At 48.6% G+C, this 23406-nt stretch overlaps 1 protein-coding gene across 4 annotated transcripts in view; it reads left to right on the forward strand.

The window, feature by feature from the left end:
* The first annotated feature begins 4445 nt into the window (after positions 1-4445).
* The window catches only part of LOC147678853 (uncharacterized), a 92656-nt gene continuing 73695 nt past the window's right edge, over positions 4446-23406 (forward strand). Inside the window, exons 1-3 of one of the 4 annotated variants that reach the window (XM_086946283.1) lie at positions 4446-4711; positions 20282-20396; positions 21121-21761. In XM_086946283.1, coding sequence (XP_086802409.1) covers positions 21350-21761 — 412 coding nt within the window. In that variant the 5' untranslated portion in view covers positions 4446-4711; positions 20282-20396; positions 21121-21349. The remainder of the gene's footprint in view (positions 4712-20281; positions 20397-21120; positions 21762-23406) is intronic. The other 3 variants (XM_086946284.1, XM_086946282.1, XM_086946285.1) reach the window with 3 other exon arrangements.

The raw sequence follows: 23406 nt of genomic DNA on the forward strand, positions 1-23406 counted from the left end.
GGGTTTCATGACCACCACCAGGGGCGCCAGCCACTCCGCACATGTGATTGGCTCAATTATACCGTTCCTTTCCAATTCACGCAGTTCCTGTTGCACTGCTTCCCTCACTGCTATCGGCACGTTCCTCACTTTGTGTGATACCGGTGTGGCATCCGTCTTGAGGACAATCTTGTGTGAAAATGTTTCCAATTTCCTGACCTTTACGCCGAACGCCTTGGGGAAGTCTCTTTTCATTTTCTATGTCTGGCCATTTTTCTGGTTTCGTCATCAGTACCTGTACTGTTCCGCCAGGGTCCAGCTTGATGCCCAGGTCTCCTTGGTCCATCCAGCCTAGTACTGACGGGCCTTTTTCCGGTACATATAATTTGCAATCAGCACTGCGTCCTCTGAATTCAAATGTCAACGGTCTAAATCCCACTATGGGGATGCGGTCCCCCAGGTACGTGACTGGTCTGATGTCTGGCGGTTCCAAATTTCGGACCCAATTGTGGCATGAATTTCTCCGTCCATACTGCTCTCTGTACCAACGTGTATGGCGATCCTGAGTCCGCCACGGTGCTTATCATCACGCCGCCTATGAGCATGTCCAACACCGGTTTGTTTGATCTCCTGGTGCCCACACTCAGAACTTGCTCCTCTATGCATAGCACTTCGTCCTCTTCCTCTTGGTATCTTCCTTCCCTGTCTTCTTGGTCTATGTCAACGTATTTCACTGTGTTGCGGCCCGCTTTTCTCCGGCATACCTTTTCATAATGTCCCATCACTCCGCAGAACATGCATTTAGCCCGGAAGGCCGGGCATCTTTTGCCATGTGCTTCATGGGCCCAACTGCCGCAACGGTAACATGAATTCTTACTTCCTTTCATCTGCTTCCCTGGCATTCCTGGCTTCCCTTGCCACTTGTTTGGTCCTTTGTAGGTCGCACACATGTTCTTGTTCCCTCCTTTGGGCTCTTCCTCTTCTATCCTGTTAACCATGGGCTTCGCCGCTATTTCTCTTTTCGCTGCGTCCGCACATCTCCGCGCCAACTCCGCCTTCTTCACTATCGCAATCACCTCTTTCAATGTGGCGTCACAGCATGCCCATAGTTTGTCTTGTACTAATTTCATAGTTGTGTGGATCACTATTTGGTCCTTGATGAAATCATCATTCAGGGCGCCATACTGACACGTGGACGCTAACTTTTTTAATGCTGCCACATACTTGTCGATAGATTCGCCATTTTCCTGCTTCCGCTGTTGAAAGTTGTAGCGGTCTATTGACACACATACTGCCGGTCGGTAATGTTCGTTGAGCAGTTCTATTGCATGGGCATATATCACTAACAATATATTGGAGGGTCTAGCGCACAGTGTGTTCTCACAGTGTTCCCAAAAGAAACAACTTCAAACCAAATGTATCAAAGAAAAAAGAGTCATCCCTACAGTGATCAAGGAGGGATGCCCACAAGTCACCACACGGAACCGCCCTTCATCATTTGGGATTCCACCAAGGCCATTGCTGGGATAGCCCACCAACTGTCACGGTCGGGGGTCCTGGTGTTGGGAGGAACTCCACCGCCGGTGTGGTCGCTGGTTCGCTAGTTACGCGACCCCCAGCGACCACACCTTACATCTAGACGGTCTTTATTTCTTTTCTGACTGTCATTTAACTACTACTAATATTGGAAGGTAGGGTAACACCAGAATAAAGTTATAAGTACCCCCCTATCCTATTTTACACTCACCAGTTTTGTTCATTTTTTCACACCTTTTGAGCACTGCAACATCAGTCCCCCAGGGTTTATGTTATGTTATGTTATGTTATTTATATTTCTATAGCGCGCAGCTGCCCCAGCAAAGGGGCGTCCTGGCGCTTTGACAGATGCTGTAACATAACACACAATAAAGAAAAGAATTAGCTGGACACTGGAAAGAGGAAAGTTTTAATCGCCTGCCTGAAAGCGAACACATCCTCAAGAGCTCGAATGTGTACTGGGAGCGAGTTCCATAGGCCTGCCGCTAGCACCCTAAAAGAACGGCCACCCATCCTGCTCAGCTTAAAGCGTGGACAGACAGCCAGATGAAGCCCCTCAGATCTTAAGGATCTCGACGGCACATAGGGCGTGAGTAGATTGACAAGTGCCGGTGGCGAAGAAGATTTCAGAATTTTGAAGGCCAGACACAGCGCCTTGAACATGATTCGCTGTCTGACCGGGAGCCAATGCAAGGCCGTGATGGTACCAGACACTGAACAGTGTCTGGGAAGGCCCACAATGGCTCGTGCCGCGGCATTTTGTACTCTTTGGAGCCTAGAGGCCTCCGCTTGATTCACCCCTAACAACAGTGAACTGCCGTAGTCCAGCCGAGATAGTATTGAGGCCTGAACTACAAGCTGTCTGGTAGGGGGATCAAAGTACTTTAAGACTGGCCTAATACCACGCAATATTCCGTAGCACGTGGCAGCCACCTTCTTGGTGTGGTCCCTGAAGGTGAGCGCAGAGTCCACCCAGACTCCTAGATTTCTCACTCCAGCCACTGGAATAGGAGTGACACCAAGCTCTGACGGCCACCACTGGTTACCCCATAGCTCAGCGTGCTTCCCTAGAACCAACACCTCCGTTTTGGTGGCATTCAACTGGAGGCAGTTGGTGCGAAGCCAGCTGGCTACTGCCAAGAGACCCGCACGGAATCTCGGAGCTGCCACCTCGTTTGATATTTACATCCTCATAATTTGAGAAGCAAGACCCCAGTTAGACCCTACTGCCCGGCGGTGGAGTTCCTCCCAACATCAGGACCCCAGACCGTGACAGTTGGTGGGCTATCCCAGCAATGGCCTTGGTGGAATCCCAAATGATGAAGGGTGGTTCCGTGTGGTGACTGATGGGCATCCCTCCTTGATCACTGTAGGGATGACTCTTTTTTCTTTGATACATTTGGTTTGAAGCTGTTTCTTTTGGGTACACTGTGAGAACACACTGTGCGCTAGACCCTCCAATATATTGTTAGTGATATATGTTTAGGGAACATGTTGGAGCATGGTCTTTAAGATTCCCCTTGGTCCCAATCAACTATATTTTGTCTATTGCATGGGCATACACATCGTCGTCTCCCGCTTGCCTATGTTTGGGCACTAGGTTCTTGAATACTCTGATCCCCTCCGGACCTAGATCATGTAGTAAAATTGTAAATTGATACTTGTAAATCCTTCTTTTCCTTACACTCGTAAATACCTCTTCATTTTCATCTTCCAGGACTTCAATGTAATTCGAGATGTACTCTCTCCAGTCCTCCCACTTCATTAGGGGCTCTCCCGGTTTTGGTAGGAATGGTACTGGTGCCGTTATCGAGGATGACTGTGCGCACATGGTTTCTCGCTTCCCTGGCGTTACACTCTGGCTCTTGGGGCTGCCTGGTGCACTGCTCTCCTCTCCTTTTTCTGGCAGGAGTTGGGGACCTCCTTCGTCTCCGCTATCTCTGTCCCCTGATTCTGCCAGTGCTTCTGCCCGGTCGGGGTCTTCCCACAGAGTGTAACCCCTTTCCTGCCCTTCCAGCACGTGGTGGGCCTAGGGTGTCGGTCTCCCTCTGTCTCTCCTTCCTAGGGGCGCTCCTTCCTCCCTGCAGCCCTGGGTGGTGAGTTGTGCCCCTGTACCTGGGCTCCTCGAGCTGTTCTTGTAATTTGCGGAGTCCAGCAGCTTCTACCGCGCTCTCTGTGCTTCCTAACCCCTTCCTGTGGCACAGCTTCGTGGTGCAGGCCTCTCTGCCTTCTTGCTGTGCTGTGGGTATAGGGGTCCGTTTTTTTTTCTCCTCTTCTGTTTTTTTCTGTGTCCCACTCTCGTCGCCACTGTAATAATGGTGCTGCTGTGAATAAGTACAGTACCCTTCGTGTATATTTAAAGGGGTTTATTTAGTTAAATCACTATTTGCACAGGAGCGCCGAGCGTGCTGCCTCTGCACTGCTCTGGCACCCGACTGATCGCGCTCGGATGCGCGATCCCAAAATGGCCGGCGTTCACGCTTCGTGATGACGTAGCGTGAACCACTAGAGCGGCGACTCTACAAATCCTCGCCTCCGTGTCCTTAATAGAATTGAAACTTTCCTTCGTGCTAACTAGGAAATTTCTCATTTGTATCTCTTCCTTGAGTGACTTTACAACTTGTACATTTGCAATTTTCTCTGTTTGTATTTCTTCCTTGAGTGACTTTACAACTCGTACATTTGCTTTTTTCTGTTTGTATCTTTTATGTAACTCATGTGAGAGAGAGAGAGAGAGAAGAGAGAGAGAGAGAGAGACGCGTCCCCGGAAGTAAAACACTCATTACAGAGGGACGAAGAGCCAATTAGAGCACTGGAAGAGACACGGATCATGTGCACATGCGCGCTGGACCCATCGCGCAAGGCTCACAGGAGACACGATCTCCCGCACATGCGCAGTGCCACCTACCCATGCGATTCCGCCCCGGGAAGCCTTTTCCCGCGGGGTTACTCCCCAGCCCCGCGGAAGCGTCCGACTGCGGGGAACAGCCTCGTCTTTTCCGGGTTATTCCGCATTCTAGCGGAAAGAGCAGTGTCTCTTCCGGGTTATTCCGGCTCCTATGACATGGTTACTCCCCATTCCCAGCCAGGAGGGAGCTGCGTCTCTTCCGGGTTATTCCCCATTCGCCCCGCTTGTCCCAACGAGGGAGCTCGCTGCAGGGACCGGAGCCAGAAGCCGCCGCCCGTCCCGGCCGAGGTAGGGAGGGGCCTGTGCCGAGGGTCAGCGCCCCAGAGTGCACATGCAGGGGGGGGGGCGCTGTGTGTGCGGGGGCGGGGCAGTGGTGACTGCCCCTCCCCCGGCAGCAGACCGCCCCCGGGGGCCCCGAGAACGGAGAGGGGGTGGGGTGGGGCCTTCTTCATCCTGTGTGTACAGTAAGAGGGAGGGGGAGGATCCCTTCTGCCCATCAGGCCGGACCCATGTGTCTACACATGTACTGGCCCCTCCACATGTGTGTGCATATTTGATAGCACCGCCCACTGCACTTGTGTGTCCGTGTGCGACCATGTATGAGGACTCTCCCAGTGTGTACATGCATCCCCGGACCATACCACTGTCTGTGTGAATGTGTACAGGGGCTGTTTCACTGTGTGTGTACATATGTGACAGAACCATTCCACTGTGTGTGTGTGTGCATGCGTTATAGAACCATTTCTCTGTATGTATGTATGTGTGCGTGTGTAAACACATAATAGGACTACACATAACAGGACCATTCCAGTGTATTTGTGCATATGTAAGAGGACAATTCCACTGTATGTGTACATATATAATTCCACTGTGTGTGTATACATACATAACAGAACCATTCAACTGTATGTGTGTGTGTGTAAATATGTTATAGGACCATTGCACTATATGTGTGTACATATGTAACAGGACCATTCTGCTGTGTGTGTGGAGTGGGGGCTGGCCCGTGACCCCTTCCCCGGTGTGTACATGCAGCGGCCGGTACGGGAGTCAGGACCTCTGTGGAAGCGGGGGGGGGGGGGGGGGGGGGGGGGGGGGGCTGTGGTGACATATGTAACAGTATCATTCCACTGTGTATGTACACGTGTAACCGGGCTATTCCACTGTTTGTGTATATACATATCAAGGCAATTCCACTGTGTGTGTGACTATATATATTCTACTGTGTGTGACTATGTTGGCTTCTAGAACTGTTTCAGTTTATAAACGTCCATTAAGAAATGAGGAATTACAGAGGGAATCCGTAATCCCTGGTCCAATTTCACAGCTATTTTCATTTTCCCCTGTAGTTTTGGCTGTTTTCAGGAGCCAGAACCTCTGGGTGAAAGTAATGAGATCCACGGTTTTCCACTGCATCTCCTTATTCCAATGAGGCCAGTAACTGTGTTAACAGCCCCATTGGAGTTAAGAAGCCACTCGTTAACGGTGGCATCAGATCCTACTTGTTACTGTCCTTTATAGTGTTAGTAGCCGATAATCCGTTATGAATGGCATAGTCATGTTACCATGGAACCCACCACTACAAAATACCTCTTGGCCTTCGGTCACTTTCAGATTTTTACATCGACCTTGGAGTTTACCAAACTTTGGAGGGTAAAAGTGTCACATGGTCTGCCATGCAGCCTGCTATGTGTGTAACACGTCTTTAGTGCTGTTTTGTCACCGGTAACTTTGTAATGTGGTCCAATATTGCCATTGAGGGGTTCTGGTGACATCATAAATCACGAGGCTGGATGGCTTCTATATGCTGCCAGGACCTTTAAGATGGCGAACAGAACCATAGTGCACATTTTACACATTGTGTTTTTTTCTAACATTACAAGCTTATTTTAGGGTGGTTAGCTTGAAAAGACTGTTTTCTCCAAAGTGCAGTTAACAATGGGCCCTGATTGACATTAGGTTTCATTTTGTTTACATTCGGTGAATACATTGTTAAAACAAGCATTTGCAATGCAAGAGGTCTCGCATTAGGAAAGTTTGAGTTTTAGGTCTTGTAAATGACAATTTTTTTATTTGTGTTGTTTTTGAAAATGGCTAAATTAATAGCTTTGTCATTTACAATGCCAGTAGTTATAACTTTCGCAAATGTGACACCTATAGCATTTGTAATGCAACATGTTTTGTATTTACGTGACTTATATATAATGATATTACAAATATCAATGGCTTGTAATTTTTTTAACTAAATTAATACTTAAATAAAAGTGATTGTCATTTATAATGGCAATAGCTTAAAGTTTTGTAAATAACTTTTGTGAAGATTATGTCCAGTGTATTTTATTGTGACGAAAATCCAAGAACAGAAGTGAAATATTAACATCTTTTTGTGACATTTGTAATAAAGCTTGAAACATTGAGAGAACATATTTGAACCAGTGATGCTGTGGTTGTGCTGTGGTGGTGCTGAGTGATGCTGTAGTGGTGCTGAGTGATGCTGTAGTGGTGCTGAGTGATGCTGTAGTGGTGCTGAGTGATGCTGTAGTGGTGCTGAGTGATGCTGTAGTGGTGCTGAGTGGTGCTGAGTGATGCTGTGGTGGTGCTGAGTGATGCTGTGGTGGTGCTGAGTGATGCTGTGGTGGTGCTGAGTGATGCTGTGGGTACGCTGAGTGATGCTGTGGGTGCGCTGAGCGATGCTGTGGGTGCGCTGAGTGATGCTGTGGGTTCGCTGAGCGATGCTGTGGGTGCGCTGAGCGATGCTGTGGGTGCGCTGAGTGATGCTGTGGGTGCGCTGAGTGATGCTGTGGGTGCGCTGAGTGATGCTGTGGGTGCGCTGAGTGATGCTGTGGGTGCGCTGAGTGGTGCTGTGGTGTTGCGCTGAGTGGTGCTGTGGTGTTGCGCTGAGTGGTGCTGTTGTTGCGCTGAGTGGTGTTGTGGTGGTGCAGAGTGGTGCTGTGGTGGTGCTGTGGTGCTGGTGAGTGTTGCTGTGGTGAGTGGTGCTGTGGTGAGTGGTGCTGTGGTGAGTGGTGCTGTGGTGGTGCAGAGTGGTGCAGTGGTGGTGGTGCTGTGGTGGTGCTGTGGTGGTGCAGAGTAGTGCTTTGGTGATGCTGAGTGATAATGCGGTGGTGCTGAATGATAGTGCGGTGGTGCTGAGTGATAATGGGGTGGTGCTGAGTGATAATGGGGTGGTGCTGAGTGATAATGTGATGGTGCTGAGTGGTGAGGGGGTGGTGCTGTGGTGGTGCTGTGGTGGTGCTGTGGTGGTGCTGAGTGGTGCTGTGGTGGTGCTGAATGATAATGTGGTGGTGCTGCCCCCTTCCCTTCTTGCCTCAAAGTGAGAAAAGACAGCCCCTGCTGCTGTTACACTCTCTAAAGAGCGACCAGGGAGGCAGGAGGCTCTTGTGTGGGACCTCCAGTATGGGCAGGGGCGGGAAAGTCACCAACTACTCTTCTGTTGCGCTTGGCCAGCTCTCGCCCTTGCTACTCCAGTTATGCTTCTGCCATAGCATGAAACAGACAAGCAGTTCCAACACTGGCCTAGTCCCTCAGTCTCCTGGGCAGCTAACAAGAAGGCTGCTTAGAAGCTAGGGGAAACTATCTGCAGGAAGAAGCCGGGGCAAATAAAAAACCATACCAGATCCCGCAGTGGAACAAATGCCTAGATTTATATGTGCACCAATACCAGCAAAGGGCAGAGAATTCAGTTATTAATGGATCGAGGTGTGGTGGGGTTGGGATTGTGATCAATGATATCCTGGAAATGTATGAGCATGCTGACGAACACTCAGCATCTTGGTGCTAAAGTAGCAACATGTAACATGATACTGAATGTGCATTGACTCCCTGATTTCTCGTTGTTTGTATTTTTGTCTAAATAAAGAGTTATTGAAAAAGAAAAAAAAAGATACCAGGTTCCAACTATTCATGCAAACAGGATACCTTCAAAACTGCCAGTATTCCATCTTGAGCAACCACAGCTTGCAAAGACAGCCACAGGCAGTCACATCTGTGCACCTAGGATATCCTTGAATTAAGCCACAGTGCTCCAAATCAAACCTTTTACCTCTTTGAGTTAACCCCAGATCTGTTGTATACACAGGTTTTCTCATACTGCCAGGGTAGATGCTCAAGCAGGTTCTTGCATGCCTACAGCTTGGAATAACCCCCTCCCTCCCAGAGGCACCCTCTGTTACCGCATCCTTGGGGAGGGGGAGGTGGTGGGAGAAGCGCTCAGCTGCATGCTGTGGTACCACCCTCCCAGGCCAGCAGGCTCCAGGCAGAATGGATCTTTAGAAAGACCTCGTTAGCGGCATAAGGCAGGCCAGTCGGTACAGGAGGGCCCGAACGCTTAAGGGGTGGGCCCCCATTCAGCCCAAGATCAATGAATACCAGTGAGATATGGGAGACTCAGGGGCCCCATCACTTAGCCTTACGCCAATGGACCGAGGTTCGCAAAAATGTTAAACTGTGAATGCACACAAAAGCAAAAATATGCACAAATATCTCAAAGTAGTAATCTGTATTTGATGGACAAATTGAGTAAACCTGTTCGGTGACATTCATGCAGCTGGATAGGTCCCTGTAAAATATGAGGCAATATTTTCAGACAAGAATGACAAAGTGTTTTTAAAAACAGGAGAAACCGAAATGCAAATCAGTTTTGAACATAGCAAATTCCCATTTGACTAATACATCCATGCTCTGAGAAGATGTTATCTCCTTTGCAAAAAAAAATACAATGGTGTAAAGAAGTACATTAGAAGCTTAAATATCTCACTAACATCTTGGATGTAGTAATTTAAAAATAACAGTAAATGAATACATTTTAGGAGGGCTAGGTAATAAAAAACACCCCTCGGAGTTCCATTTTCTCTGCTCAACCGAAGAAATTTAGGCTATCCAACAAATAAAAGCATGTGTGCTGGGAGGGTCTGAGCGCTGCAGATAGAAGCCATGATGGTTTTAAGTTAGTTAAAGATCAAAAAGAGATGGATGCCGCTCTGCTTTCCTTAATCTACATCATCATCTAGATCTATTTAAAGATACTTTGTGCATTAACAAACGTAGTTAAAGGCTTCGATAACATCAGCAGAATAATCTGCATCATTACACCGAGTCGGTATCAATCAATACAATCACTTGTACTGGGAAGGCACTGTTAGGCGCGCGCATTCCGGTCATTAATATTGTTTAACACTGTTCCCAATCCCTAACCAGGGCAACAAAGGTTCTGTCTCCTTACGCCGGGAAGTCAGCAGCACAGCTACCTTTTTGATAGCATTTTGAGATATTTCACAGCAGGCGAATACAAGCACTGGGCAGAGAGTATTCGGGCTGCGAGGAGACGTGGGAGGGCAGGGGTTGCCCGCGCATGCGCCATTCATAACTTTCGTTATGAGGAGCCCGGAGCCTGTGTTGCAAATTGCGCACCTCATCATTGTTGTACCCTGCGCAAACAGTAATTAGCATGCACTTACCTTGCAATCGGGGCCTAAGCGGTGATATTAACTTGGTGTGTGAGGCACCTCCAGCAACTATTATGTCGGGGTCCAGTGTGAGTTGGACTCAGCACCACCTCAAATCTACTACCCTCCTATATGCGCACACCATGTTTACAGCTGTACAGTGGCTTCGTGTCATGTGTGACACCTCCTCCCGATCTTGACTTTTTAAAAAAACCAACAGTTAGGCACACTCACTTTACCTCAGTCAGATAGGGCAAAGTCTTTGGAAACGCCATTCTCCGATCTCGCCATTCAATGAGGAGCCTAGTGCATTCTGGGAGCTGTAGTCTTTGCTAACATCGAATGAACCAACTGGACTAAGGTATCAGACTAGTATGGTTTCTACAATGAAAGCCCAGTATTTGAGCAGCATGCTGTCTTAAGTGAGATGACGTCATGGGTCACCCTACAGAAGGGTAATCCACTCAGAAGGTTGTCCGGGAATCCTTCTGTAGGCCTGTTAACAGAATAATCCCAGCGGTGCAGTACTGAACGTTATTCTAAAGCAACACAGGCCTAGCGCTTTCTAATGCTGTGAACCCCGAGCCCACCACGTCATTTCCGTTGAGCATTGGCCTACACGTCCTATCGTACTAGTATTTGAAAATGAAACATTTGGTTAAAAAAAAAGCACTGGACAGAGAGTATTCGGGCTGCGAGGAGACGTGGGAGGGCGGGGGCTGCCCGCGCATGCGCAACATGTGCCATTCATAACTTTCGTTATGAGGAGCGAGCCCGGAGCCAAAACGAAGTGCGGGAGCAGAAGTCCCGGGTCCCAGGAGGGGGCCCGGGTGAAGAGCAGCGGATAGCACGGCGGGGTTCCCATGCCTAAGGGGAGAGCCCCGCATTGTGGTAAATTCTAATTACCGGTGCTTAATTTCTATGCGGTAAAATCAATAAGAATAACTCATAATAAATAAGAGGCAAAATCCGTGATATTTGAGGTTTCTCAAAAGGGTTTTATTCCTATAAAAGGAATTGGGTGATTAGCATATTGGCTCGAGCCAAGGTGGCATACCATTCCGTCACCACATGGGTTCGGGAAGGGACTGACAGACAGAGTCAATGGTAATATGCGAGTATGCAAGTATGCGACAATACATTATTGACAGACATTCATATATATAGTCAATGCATTACAGTAAAGGCATATGCAGGAGGCGTAACAGCTGAGAAGAGAGATAAGAGTGCATGTACGTAATACAAAAGGCGTTACAATAGGCGTGCATGAAGGCGTGAACAAGAACGTCATTGAGCATGATGTCACAGATAGGCGGATCCATGAGTGAATCCGGCAGTGTCAGCAAAAATACATGGCAGAGATGCGCGCGCAGCAGTATGACGTGTAATGTACGTGTAACTCGAGGGGTGAAGGGGGGCTTGACATTTGGCCCTACAAGTGTAGACGGATGTCTGGATGTCAGATCAACCTAATCCCAAATCGTATCTAATATCTCATGTTTAAGGAACTGTATTATCTGGAGGGAAAAGGTCTCTCGGACAAGAGGCTATTCTATACTGGCTATGAGTGCGTGTATGAGCGTCTACGTGTCTGCATGAGACGCGAGGGGTGCGAGGGAGGGCATGGGCCTACCATGGAAACAGGGCCATGAATTACTTGCATAGAGACAGTGAGGCCTAACCCTTTGCTCTGCAGCTGGAAGGATGTTGACGTGAATCTCCCAGACAGGAATGTATTTTCAAGGAGTGGAGCAGATAATTCGAAGGTTGAATACAGTCTTGGCAGGCAACGGGCTGAGCCGAGCACCGTTAGCCGCGCAAGAAGTAAGGCAGGGGTCACTGGTACAGAGGTAGCCTGGGCTGAGGCTTTCAGAGTCAGAAGGCAGGAAAAAGGCTCGATGGCAGAATTCAGGCCTACTTCGCCAGAGCTGAAAAACATGTGCAGTATACCACAAAAAGACGTTGGCATAGCATATTTAGAAACTGAATATTCAATCCGTTCATGGCGGATCTGAAAGAGAACATGTTAACGTTGGACGCAAATGTATTTGCGTCTTCATAGCTAGCACAGGAGGGAAGTTACATGCACTTCAAGCTAGTACATGGAGTCGGTGGGGTCTAAGATAGGGGACACAATCGATCATAACATTTATTTTACCTCAGCATCGTGCTGCCAAAGGAGCTGGAGTACAGAGATGAGGTAAGGGGGGGAGCGTGTGTGTATGCAGTGTGTGTGTGTGCGTACGTACGTGTGTGTGTGTGCCTGACTGCCTGCCTGCGTGTGTGTGTGTGTGTGTGTGTATGTGTATGTGTGTGTGAGTGTGGCTGTGTGTATGTGTGCGCGCGCGACTGAGAGAGGCATGGCTGACTTCCTGGGAATCTGAGATAGGATATGTGCATGGCGCCGGCCTGTGCGTGCGTGCCCACGAGGTGCAATCAACGCGTCTGGCCGAACCCTGTCTCGGATTCCCAAGAGACTGACAACAATAGTTGTCGAGCTAGATGCATGCTTCGCATGGGAACTCTAGCTCGACCTAACAACAATGGATAATGATGAGGGCTAGTAGATTTATATGATTCCTTTGCTGCAAAATTGACTGCATCTTTACAGATTTACCTCATATTTTGTTGATTTGCAAGACATGTTGCTTCTAGCTCCATTGAGTCTAAATCATACTGGTAGAGAATGTGTGCATAGTTTGCTCTTTGTGCCACAAAATGCCTTTTTAGCACCATTTTGTGCTCTGTGACGCATAATCTGTTTTTCAAAGAGAGCTGTGAAATAGTTTACATAATTTGTTCCCTAGTATGAAGTCAACAAAAATTAATTATCAGAACAGTGTATCTGTGCTATGGGCTTTAGATGCCTACTATCTCAATGTTTTCCATGCTGATGGCGGGTGCAACTGTTCCGTAATCTGTGTTCAGCTCATATGTAATTCTTAGTCCCAGGAACAAACTAGCACATGCTGAAGGAAGACTGCTTTCTTCCCAGCATGTCTCTCTGTTGAGCTGTCTCCAGTGGTGTCCGTTTGAAGGTACATCTTTAACCCCTCAGCGTTGTCAGTGTCATCTGTGGTAAGCAGGACAGTACGTTGCGCTCATAATGCTAATGAGGGAAAGGAGGTGGGTGGATGAGTCATAAGAGTTAGGAGTGGTTGTCAGTTAGAGGTGAGTGCTTGTGACTAGCTTTGGATTCTTGACTGATAATAGCTGTAAGTGCAAGGAGTTGGGTTTGGGTGGTATGGCTTATTGGCTGTGGGTGAGAGGTGTGGAGGACTCTGGGAGACATGTTTGTGGCTGCGCTGTTAATTCATGAGTTGAAGTGAATGCCTGAGTGATTAAGTTAAGTATTGAGATGTAATTGTATTTATATAGTGCTTACTACCCCATACCAGGCGTTAAAGAGATTTTCGGCGAGTGGCACGCTACTCCGGACCCCAAAAAGAAGTAGTGGTGGATTAGTATAGTGAAATTTGAGTTAATTTGAGCCGTGGACAGGTGAGTTTGTTACTTGGATTGAAAGGGTAATAGAGGAAGAAAGAAGAATCTAGAAAGTGTGCGAGAAGAAATGTAGATGGATTTGCCTGAATGAGTTTGAGTTTGCAAATGGCTAGGGTTGTTTGGATTTTTAAGAGGAAATGCAGATTTTATAAGAGGAAATACAGATTTTATAGCAGTTAGCAATGTTGTGTGAGTGGATCGGTAAATGGATGTAAGGAAGTTTACATTTAAGACACTTGGGCCCGATTGCGAGTGAAGAAGAGTGGTATCACCTTGTGGGATACTCCTCCTCACAGTCTCATCCTGCACACAGACTTTCTTGGGGCGGAACACTGTGCCAAACTTTGGACATTTTTTTTCCGACTGTTAAAATTCTGTCAGTAAAAAACACATGCTGTTCGGGCAGAGACCGTAGCCGCAAGCGCAGCCGGACCCTCAGCCGAACCTAACCTATGGCACAAGGGGACCGTTAGGCTTGGCCCTATCTGCAGGGTCGCCCCCAAACGTTTTGCCTTCACCCTTCCTGTTTTTTGCTGAATTCGTTTTTGTAGGCCTTAGGACTCTTGCACTGGTTGGTAGCATTAAAGTGCACATAGTGGGCCACCAACTCAAGTAGCCCTTTCAAAATGTCTCATACCGTCCATTGCAGCCTGTGTGCAGTTTTTAAACTGCCACCTCGACCTGGCAAAATAAACCTTTTGCAAAAGTCCTAGGTTGCCTGGAAACAGAGTGCAACAACAATATACACCGGTAGGATAAATCTCTACAGTTTGTACAATTTACTCATTAATAGCAAATATATTTGCAAGAACGACTCGTGTACAAATGAGACAAATCGTCTGTTTACTGAATCATTCCATAAACCAAGTCCATTCAATATATAATGCAGTTGGAAGCTGTGATTGAATCAATCCCAATTCATTTCAGGTGGCCTGCACCATTCTCCAGGGGTAAATGCGAGATAATGTGATGTATGTATCGATCACTTATTTTTAGGTCAAGCCTAAGCGTATGACCTCTTGTATACTTCTCTTGTGGACTTAAAGCCATCTCCTTGCTTTTGATTTGTTTGTTTCAGTGTCCTTTAACAATCCTTGCTTGCTAGTAGTCAATCCTGCCTTTTTGTCCTGGGACTAACTACTATATCACTTTTGTCATATTTGTGTGTTCTTTAGCCCCTTCGAGGCTGATGACGAGCTGGGCTCGTCATGGTGTAGCCTCCTCAAACACTGATGACGAGCTCAGCTCGTCATGAACAATGGGTTTTTTAAAAAGTCAGCATAGAAGGAAAATCAAAGCAGCGCGCATGTGGTTAGGGGTCTTTTTTTCGTGGTTTCCTGCTTGTGTTTAGGGAAGCTTCCCTTTTCATTTGCAGAGCATTCTTGCTCTGAGCTTAGCTTGTCTGCAATGCTGTTTCTGTAAACTGGACTGTAAATCATGCTGTTATCTCCGTCACAATTGCAAACACTTGCTTCACTTACGTTTTATTTATTATGGCAAAAAAATGCACTTAACTGTTACCGCCAAGTGCTTACAAATACTCAGCGTTTGTAGATAAAATGAGTGTGATTTATCTCTTTAATCTCTCTCGCTAGCGTGTGCATCGCCCACCATCTCCCAGAGGCTTCTTTTCATGTCAGAATATTCCATGGTGCAGTAAATAGTGCCCAGCGCTGTCTTTTGTGTATTGTTGTTTCATCGCATCAGCTTCTCTCCTTATTACCACAATGACTCCCCTTTGGCATTCTTCCAGTGTAGCTGGGTCCAGCTGAAAGTGGGTACATTTTTGCCACACCGTATCAAGCACTTTATTTTTCTCAGCTTGCTCTTTATTTGTGGCCCCACAGATGTATTGTCTCGAACCTCCCCCCCTCACTCTTCCCACCGCTTTAGGAACCAATCTGGTCCGAGAATGCTCAAAAGTTGACAGTAAAAAGGAACAATTAAGCATATTTGAATATATTGTATACATTGACATTGACCTGACCTGACCTGGTCAGACCCGGTCGCTCCTCCCGCCGCCGCTGCCAAGCCGAGTCTCTGCCCCTGTGTGGAGTGGCCCCCTGTCCCTGCCCGTTCTCTTGTGCCTGCTAAGGTTTGCCTGTATCTATTCGTGTTTCTGCTCGTGTTTCGTTTTTTATTGTCGCTCCCCTGCCGCCTGTGCTCCCCAGAGTGTTCCCCTGCCCCTCCGCCTGTTGTTGCCCTTCTGCTGTGCCTATTGTGAATTTTGCTCCGTGTCTCTCGTCTTAGCTTTTGTGCCGTATTTTGCCAGCTTGTTCCCCTGCCCCACCCGCTCCCTGCCGCTGCTCCCCCGGGGCCCCACCCACGCTCCCTCCGCAACACCTCACCACTCCCCACCCCCCACTCGCCACCCCGCTCCCACCTCCCAGCTGCCCCTCCCTCCCACTAAGTAGTACTTAAGCTGGGCGCTCGGGGCGAGGAGCTGTGACCTGACCTGGTCAGACCCGGTCGCTCCTCCCGCCGCTGCCAAGCCGAGTCTCTGCCCCTGTGTGGAGTGGCCCCCTGTCCCTGCCCGTTCTCTTGTGCCTGCTAAAGTTTGCCTGTATCTATTCGTGTTTCTGCTTGTGTTTCGTTTTTTATCGTTGCTCCCCTGCCGCCTGTGCTCCCCAGAGTGTTCCCCTGCCCCTCCGCCTGTTGTTGCCCTTCTGCTGTGCCAATTGTGAATTTTGCTCTGTGTCTCTCGTCTTAGCTTTTGTGCCGTATTTTGCCAGCTTGTTCCCCTGCCCCACCCCGCTCCCTGCCGCTGCTTCCCCGCGGCCCCACCCACGCTCCCTCCGCATCACCTCACCCCCCCACTCGCCACCCGGCTCCCGCCTCCCAGCTGGCCCTCCCTCCCACTAAGTAGTACTTTTTTTTTTTTATAAATTTTTATTGCAGATACACAAGGAGCCAATAAATGGAGCAGTCTGAAGGTACAGTAATGCATCACATTCAGTGTGGTTCACTTATCTAAAAGAGATACACAGCCGTGTAGCCCACATCCCTGAGGTTGGGCGGCAAACAGAATTAGTGCGATATGTGTACCAGAGCTGAGCTAGCTGTAGGTTGTTCCTGGCAATTCCTGTGTCTCCTTTTTTTCTCTTCTTGATAACGCAGTAACAAAACACCCCTCCCCCCTCCCCATAGCTCCCCCGAAAAGGACAGTAGAAGACATACAGGCCGGGAGCCTTCACAGTGTTCAGAAATTGAAAACTAGAGATACATTGGTTACGCACCCTCATCCCTCCCCTTTCCTCCCTTCTCTCTCGTGTGTCCGAATGGTCCCATCCCTCAGAGTGGTGGATTACGGCTCTCTACAGGATCAGCATAGTCAGTCGTGAACTTAAAGGCCAATGTAGTGTGTCCACCCAGTTGCTTCCCTTTTCCCCACCATTTGGAAGCCTCCTACATCCCCCCATCCAGCCCACGGGAGTGCCTCCATTTTGACCAAACCCTACGGAATTTCTTTGGACAGCCCCTTGCCTTGTAGGTGAACCTCTCTGCCGCCATATATAGGTCTAACCCTCGTCTCCACTCCTCCAAATCCGGTGGGTCCGGCGCGCCCCAGCGTTTTGCGATGTCTCGTTTGGCAACCACCAAAGCAAGGACTAGGAAAGTGAGTAGTGGGCGAGTCAGGTCCACCTCATTTGTCATTCCAAGTAACGCTAACTTGGGGTCCCGTGGGAGTGAAGCCCACTAAGTAGTACTTAAGCTGGGGGCTCGGGGCGAGGAGCTGTGACCTGACCTGACCTGGTCAGACCCGGTCGCTCCTCCCGCCGCCGCTGCCAAGCCGAGTCTCTTCCCCTGTGTGGAGTGGCCCCCTGTCCCTGCCCGTTCTCTCGTTCCTGCTAAGGTTTGCCTGTATCTATTCGTGTTTCGTTTTTTTATCGTCGCTCCCCTGCCGCCTGTGCTTCCCAGAGTGTTCCCCTGTCCCTCCGCCTGTTGTTGTCCTTCTGCTGTGCCTATTGTGAATTTTGCTCTGTGTCTCTCGTCTTAGCTTTTGTGCCGTATTTTGCCAGCTTGTTCTCCTGCCCCATCCCGCTCCCTGCCGATGCTCCCCCGTGGCCCCACCCACGCTCCCTCCGCATTACCTCACCGCTCCCCCCCCACTCGCCACCCCGCTCCCAGCTGCCCTTCCCTCCCACTAAGTAGTACTTAAGCTGGGCGCTCGGGGCAAGGAGCTGTGACCTGACCTGGTTAGACCCGGTCGCTCCTCCCGCCGCCGCCGCTGCCGAGCCGAGTCTCTGTCCCTGTGTGGAGTGGCCCCCTGTCCCTGCCCGTTCTCTCGTGCCTGCTAAGGTTTGCCTGTATCTATTCGTGTTTCTGCTCGTGTTTCGTTTTTTATCGTCGCTCCCCTGCCGCCTGTGCTCCCCAGAGTGTTCCCCTGCCCCTCCGCCTGTTGTTGCCCTTCTGCTGTGCCAATTGTGAATTTTGCTCTGTGTCTCTCATCTTAGCTTTTGTGCCGTATTTTGCCAGCTTGTTCCCCTGCCCCACCCCGCTCCCTGCCGCTGCTCCCCCGCGGCCCCACCCACGCTCCCTCCGCATCACCTCACCGCTCCCCCCCCCCCACTCGCCACCACGTTCCCGCCTCCCAGCTGCCCCTCCCTCGCCCCGCCCCCCTCCATATATGGCAGAGCGCATGCATACGCGCAGCGGGTGTGCCGATTGTACGCAGAAGACGTGCCAAAGGCAAGCCCGTCTGCGCCTGGACCGCGCACAGCGCCAGAACCCCTGGCCCCCGAAGATGCCAGCCCACCCGCCGGACTTACGACGCCACCACCCTCAACGCACTCAACACCGACCGGACCCCGGCTGCCACCGAGCCACCCCAGGACGCACCCATGGACCCTTCACCTGCCAATCCTGCAAGTTCTCCTGCATCCGGACCTGCATCGAACCCGCCTGCTCCTGGACCTGCATCGAACCCGCCAAGACGAGCACCAGCAACAACCACCTGAAGTGCATCCTGCTCAACACCCGCTCCGTCCACAGACACGCCGTCGAACTCTGGAACCTCCTCGACTCCACATCTCCAGACGCCGCCTTCCTCACGGAAACATGGATGAACGCTTCCTCAGCGCCCGACATCGCCATCTCCATCCTGGACATCGTCAAAGAGCTCTCGAACCCTAGCGCCGGAAACAACGACATCTCCCCATCGCGAGAACTCTGCAACTCGCTCGCCTCGTTCTTCCACAGCAAGATCGCAGACATACACAACAGTTTCAGCACACAGCCGAGGCACCCTATGACCACACCAACGCCCCCCACCACCATCTGCGCCTGGACCCCGGTCAGCAGCGAAGACACCATCCGCACGATGAACACCATCCACTCTGGATCACCAACCGACCCCTGCCCTCACCACATCTTCAACAAGGCCGACTCCATCATCGCACCCCACCTCCGAGACCTCATCAACACCTCCTTCGACACCGCCACCTTCCCAGAGAGCTGGAAGCACACCGAACTCAGTGCCCTACTGAAGAAACCATCAGCGGACCCCACCGACCTCAAAAACTACTATCTCGCTCCTTCCTTTCCCTGCCAAAGTCATCGAGAAGACCGTCAACCGACAGCTGGCCGTCTTCCTCGAGACAAATGGATCCCTCGACCACTCACAGTCCGGTATCAAAGCCAACCACAGCACAGAGACCGCCCTCATCGCAGCCACTGACGACATCTGAGCCCTGCTCGACAACGGGGAAACAGCGGCACTCATCCTCCTGGACCTCTCCGCAGCGTTCGACACTGTCTGCCACCGCACCCTAGTGCAGCGCCTCATCGACATCGGAATCCAGGAGAAGGCACTGGAGACAAACATGACGTCCTGGGGTGGTAACGGCCAATGGCTGTCAATATCCGGATGGATCTCATATGGGTCAGAGAGTTGGCGTACTGGGTCCCTTCCTGGGCAGCGTGATGGCTGGAATCACGCTGCCCAGGAAGGGACCCAGTACGCCAACTCCATATGAGATCCATCCGGATATTGACAGCCATTGGCCGTTACCGCCCCCGGACGCCTTGTTTGTCTCATCGAAGTTTAATCAGGCTCCAAGTCTCTGCTTGAAGGCGTACTGAAACGATCGCGCTATCCCCCAAGACGCCCTTAACCAACATTGCTTGGAAAATGCGTCACAACAAATCAGGCAATAGTACAATAACTGGTCCTGAAGATGATCCTAGTTTATAATTGGAGCTAGGGATCGAAACGTCACGTCGATTTTCTTGACAGAACTGCATTTTATCCAATGTGCAAAATGTATTGTTGTAACTGTTGGGTAGAGCTTACGCTAAATTGTATCATATTGTAAGCCTCCTTTTGCTCCACCCTGTTTGCCTGTTACTTTGTTCCCTCTATTCCTTTTTCTCCCTTAACTCGGTACAGGCTTGTGCCCAGTTTATATTTTGTTCCGTGTTCCACGTATGTTCAAATTCCTTGCATTGTTCTCAAAATAAATATTCCCTTGTCCGGCTGGACATTGGAAAAAAGAGCCATAGGTCTTATTTAATTCTATGTTTGAAATCCCCTTTTTTATCAAAAGCTAAGCCAAGGACCTTTGTTCTTTATAATAATCAATTACCCGAGGTCCGCAGCTACCTAATCGGGTTCCCTTGTTGATTATACTGTCCTATCACCTTAGAGCGTAATGTAACTCACCAAAATCTTGCACGGAGTCCCACTGTAAGGATCATGGCAATTCCCATTGCTATCTTTCTGACTGATGATGGGTGAGAGCGTGCTAAAATAATTCACAGTAACGGATGTGCCAGTTAAACCTTTTCGTGGCACCAATTTCATCCCTGGATCATGTGTGCCACATTCTGCTTTGATAGATTTTTACTACATCTAATGTTAATTTCTTAACATACTGTATTGTTTGTGGAACAGGAGAGAAAGAGTGATTCCTGACAAAGTAAACCTTTTCCATGTACAAATGGAACATGTACAAGTGCCTGAACCATGGTCGTGTTTAAGATGGTCGTTCTGCTTCCATCCCAGAAAGGTACTTTTTGGTGGGTTCTGTCTATTTAAAAATGTACATCTACCTTTGAATGGTAAGAAGTGAAAATGAATGTGGTTGAAGCAGGAACCGTAGCACTTCACAGTAAAGCAATAGTCATTGATACCAATATTGTAAACTTGATCAGACATTGGATAACAAAATCGCAGTGCCAACTCTTAGAGACATATGCCAACAGCTCAGATTAAAAAAAAAAAGTAGTTCGAGATAAATTTCATAAGTATAAACGTGGACATCTCTAATAAGTATTTACGAAAAATCCGCACATTTTTACATCGCCGTGACGTATTGCAAAATTATTGGTGGTCTGATAGATTACCTCTTGAATAAGCTGAGCACAGATTTATTTGTGTAGCTTGGACAGATCACGTTTTTATGTACTAATAGGAGTGTCTCCTTATTCTTATAACTGTTGGTCCACCTGGACTCTTTCCATCTTGAATCACCTTCCATGAGGTGCATGGGCTTAACACAGCTGTGGTAGCAGATTCAGTGTTGAACTGCTCTGGTGCTTCTCCTAATCTTTTAAAGGAGGAGGACATGGGGGACAGATAAAATGTTGAATATTAGTTCTCAATATTGGCACCTGTGTACAGTAAATTTAGCCTCATACTTGTTGGTCTGACTATGTCTCTCTTTTTCCCTCTCTTTCTCCCTTGTTGTCTCTTTTTGTTTCTTCTCGTTTTATTGCCCTCTCCATTGTCAGTTTTTCTCATCACTCTTTATCTCTTTCTTTCTCTGTCTCTCTTTCTGAATTTCGTATTCACCATCACTCTCATGGCTGCTTTTTCCTTTTGCTCCTTGTTTTTATATTTTCTTTCTCTTCCTCTCTTCCCCTTTTTTCTATGTTTTACAATTAATGTAGATCGAGAAAAGGATATCTTGACTGGCAGAGATAGTTGGAGGAAGAGCACAGCTGAACAAAAGAAGACTGGATGAAGCTGGCAGAAGAGGTCGAGCCATCTGCTCCGGATTCTCCTAGCTCTATGGACCAGCCGAAGAGTGACAAAGTGCAGCATCAGCCAACAAGCGAGTGTGGTGAATCCCTGGTCCGGGTGAAGACTGAAGTGTACAACGAGTCCTCTTACAGTGACTGTGAGAACTCTATGAGCTCTCTGCATATTCCAGTGGAGGAAGAACCTCCTGTTAATGAGAGACATCCCTCCACAGGCTGGGTGAAGGTTGAAGTAGCAGAAGATTCTGCACGCAACGATTGTCAGAACCATATTGTCCTGGTGAAGATTGAAGAAGAGGACGGGGCTGAAAGGGAACCTCTGGATCGGCTCCGTCATGTGAAGGGCCCTCAGGATTTTGATGAAGGAGCCCGGTTTGATAGCTCGGCATCAGGTAAGAAATAAACACATAACTAACGTGTTCCAATAATATGTTATAATTTTCCTTCCATAATATCCGGGATTCACCAAAAACAGGCATTGAGTAAACAACTGTTTTACCCTTAAAGCAGGCATTTTGTGCAAAATGGAGACAGGTGCGCAGTCATCTACTGGATAAATTGGCTGATGCTCCTACCAGTTTTCTTGGTCAAGCCTTGCTACCCAGGAAGGTTGGGGGGGGGGGTATCAACCAATCTTGTTGGTGCACTGCTCCTAGTCAGTTTGGTTAATGTATGTAATTGGGGCATGCCAACGTAATTATTATGAATGTATTCATTTATTACAGCAGTGTTGTAACGCACTGGCTTGTTAACTTCATGTTGTCTAATATGGAGAGGTTCTTTATCCCCTTGGGCTGAGGGTCTGCTCAGCAGCATGTGTGGGGCCACCATGTCTTCAGGTGTTGGGCAGGGGGATCAGTGTGATGATGAGGATCTCGTTCCAGGGCAGGCTGCCATGAAATGCTGCCAGATTCCCTTTTTCCATCTCCAAGCAGAAATACCATAAACCTGAATGATGCATCTTGGGTGTTTTCTCCTAAGTGCCAGAAGTAAGCCTAGACTTTGCCTTCGCAGGCGCAGCACGCAGTGCCCATCCATGAGAACTTGATCTTGCATTCAACTCAAAGCCAGTGTAGCAATGTCTGTGTGGCTGCTTTGTGGCTGCCTGGTTATGTATTTTTTGATTGGTATTTGTATCACACAAACCTAGTCAGAAGGCAGCAGAGCCTGGGTGCTCTGGAGATATAAAAGCTGCGCTTTTCGCTTTGGAGTTGTCTTTAATGGAAGTCAAAGCGAATCGTGGTTTCTATATCAGGGCAGTGCCTTTGAAGATGGGCAAAGCAACGGAAATTTGTTTTTGTATTTGCTGCACCCCTGTAATTGCATACAATTTGTAAAGCATGTTAAATGGAGCAAAGATTCAAACAAACTCCAGGCACAACATTGAAATAGAAGGAAATCCAGCAATGAGATGATTAACATATGGGCTGCAGCCCAATCTTCGTGATATTTTATTGATTAGCCAATTGCTGATGAAATCCATCAAGTGTTAATTATTAGAATTTGTTATTAAACTAATTTTCTTTGTTAAAGACTCGGAATAGAGTAGTGAGAGTGAGACTCTAGCAGGTGGCACCTCAATACTTCTCTATTTCTGTCCTATCGCACGTCCTCACCTCCTAGATGTACTTTTTTAGGCTGTTTTTGTTCTGCATCATGATTTACTCGTTATTAAATAGAACACAGCGTAAAGCAGGGAAAGGAGCACTTTGAATTGGATCATCAACCAGTGTAGAAATGGCAGTGATTTGCGTACTTTACATTTTCAGTTTTTGAGCTGTGATCTTGAATTATTACCTATCCCAGCTTAAATCGGACACTCATTGGTCTAGAACAGGGGTACTCATAGTACGGCCCGCAGGCCAGTGGCGGCCCGGCAAGCCTTCCCCGGCGGCCCGCGGACCTTTCAGACATCATACCCGAGTTTTTTTTTTTTTTTTGGTTTAAAGGCTGTCTGCAAACAGAGCTGATTCCGAGACTCTGCTGCCTGTGGGGGCCGGGCGATTTCCGCCGTAGTCAGAGTGGGGCTGCAGGGGT

This window comes from Lissotriton vulgaris, chromosome 12 (assembly GCF_964263255.1).
Source record: "Lissotriton vulgaris chromosome 12, aLisVul1.2, whole genome shotgun sequence".
Classification (NCBI taxonomy): domain Eukaryota; kingdom Metazoa; phylum Chordata; class Amphibia; order Caudata; family Salamandridae; genus Lissotriton; species Lissotriton vulgaris.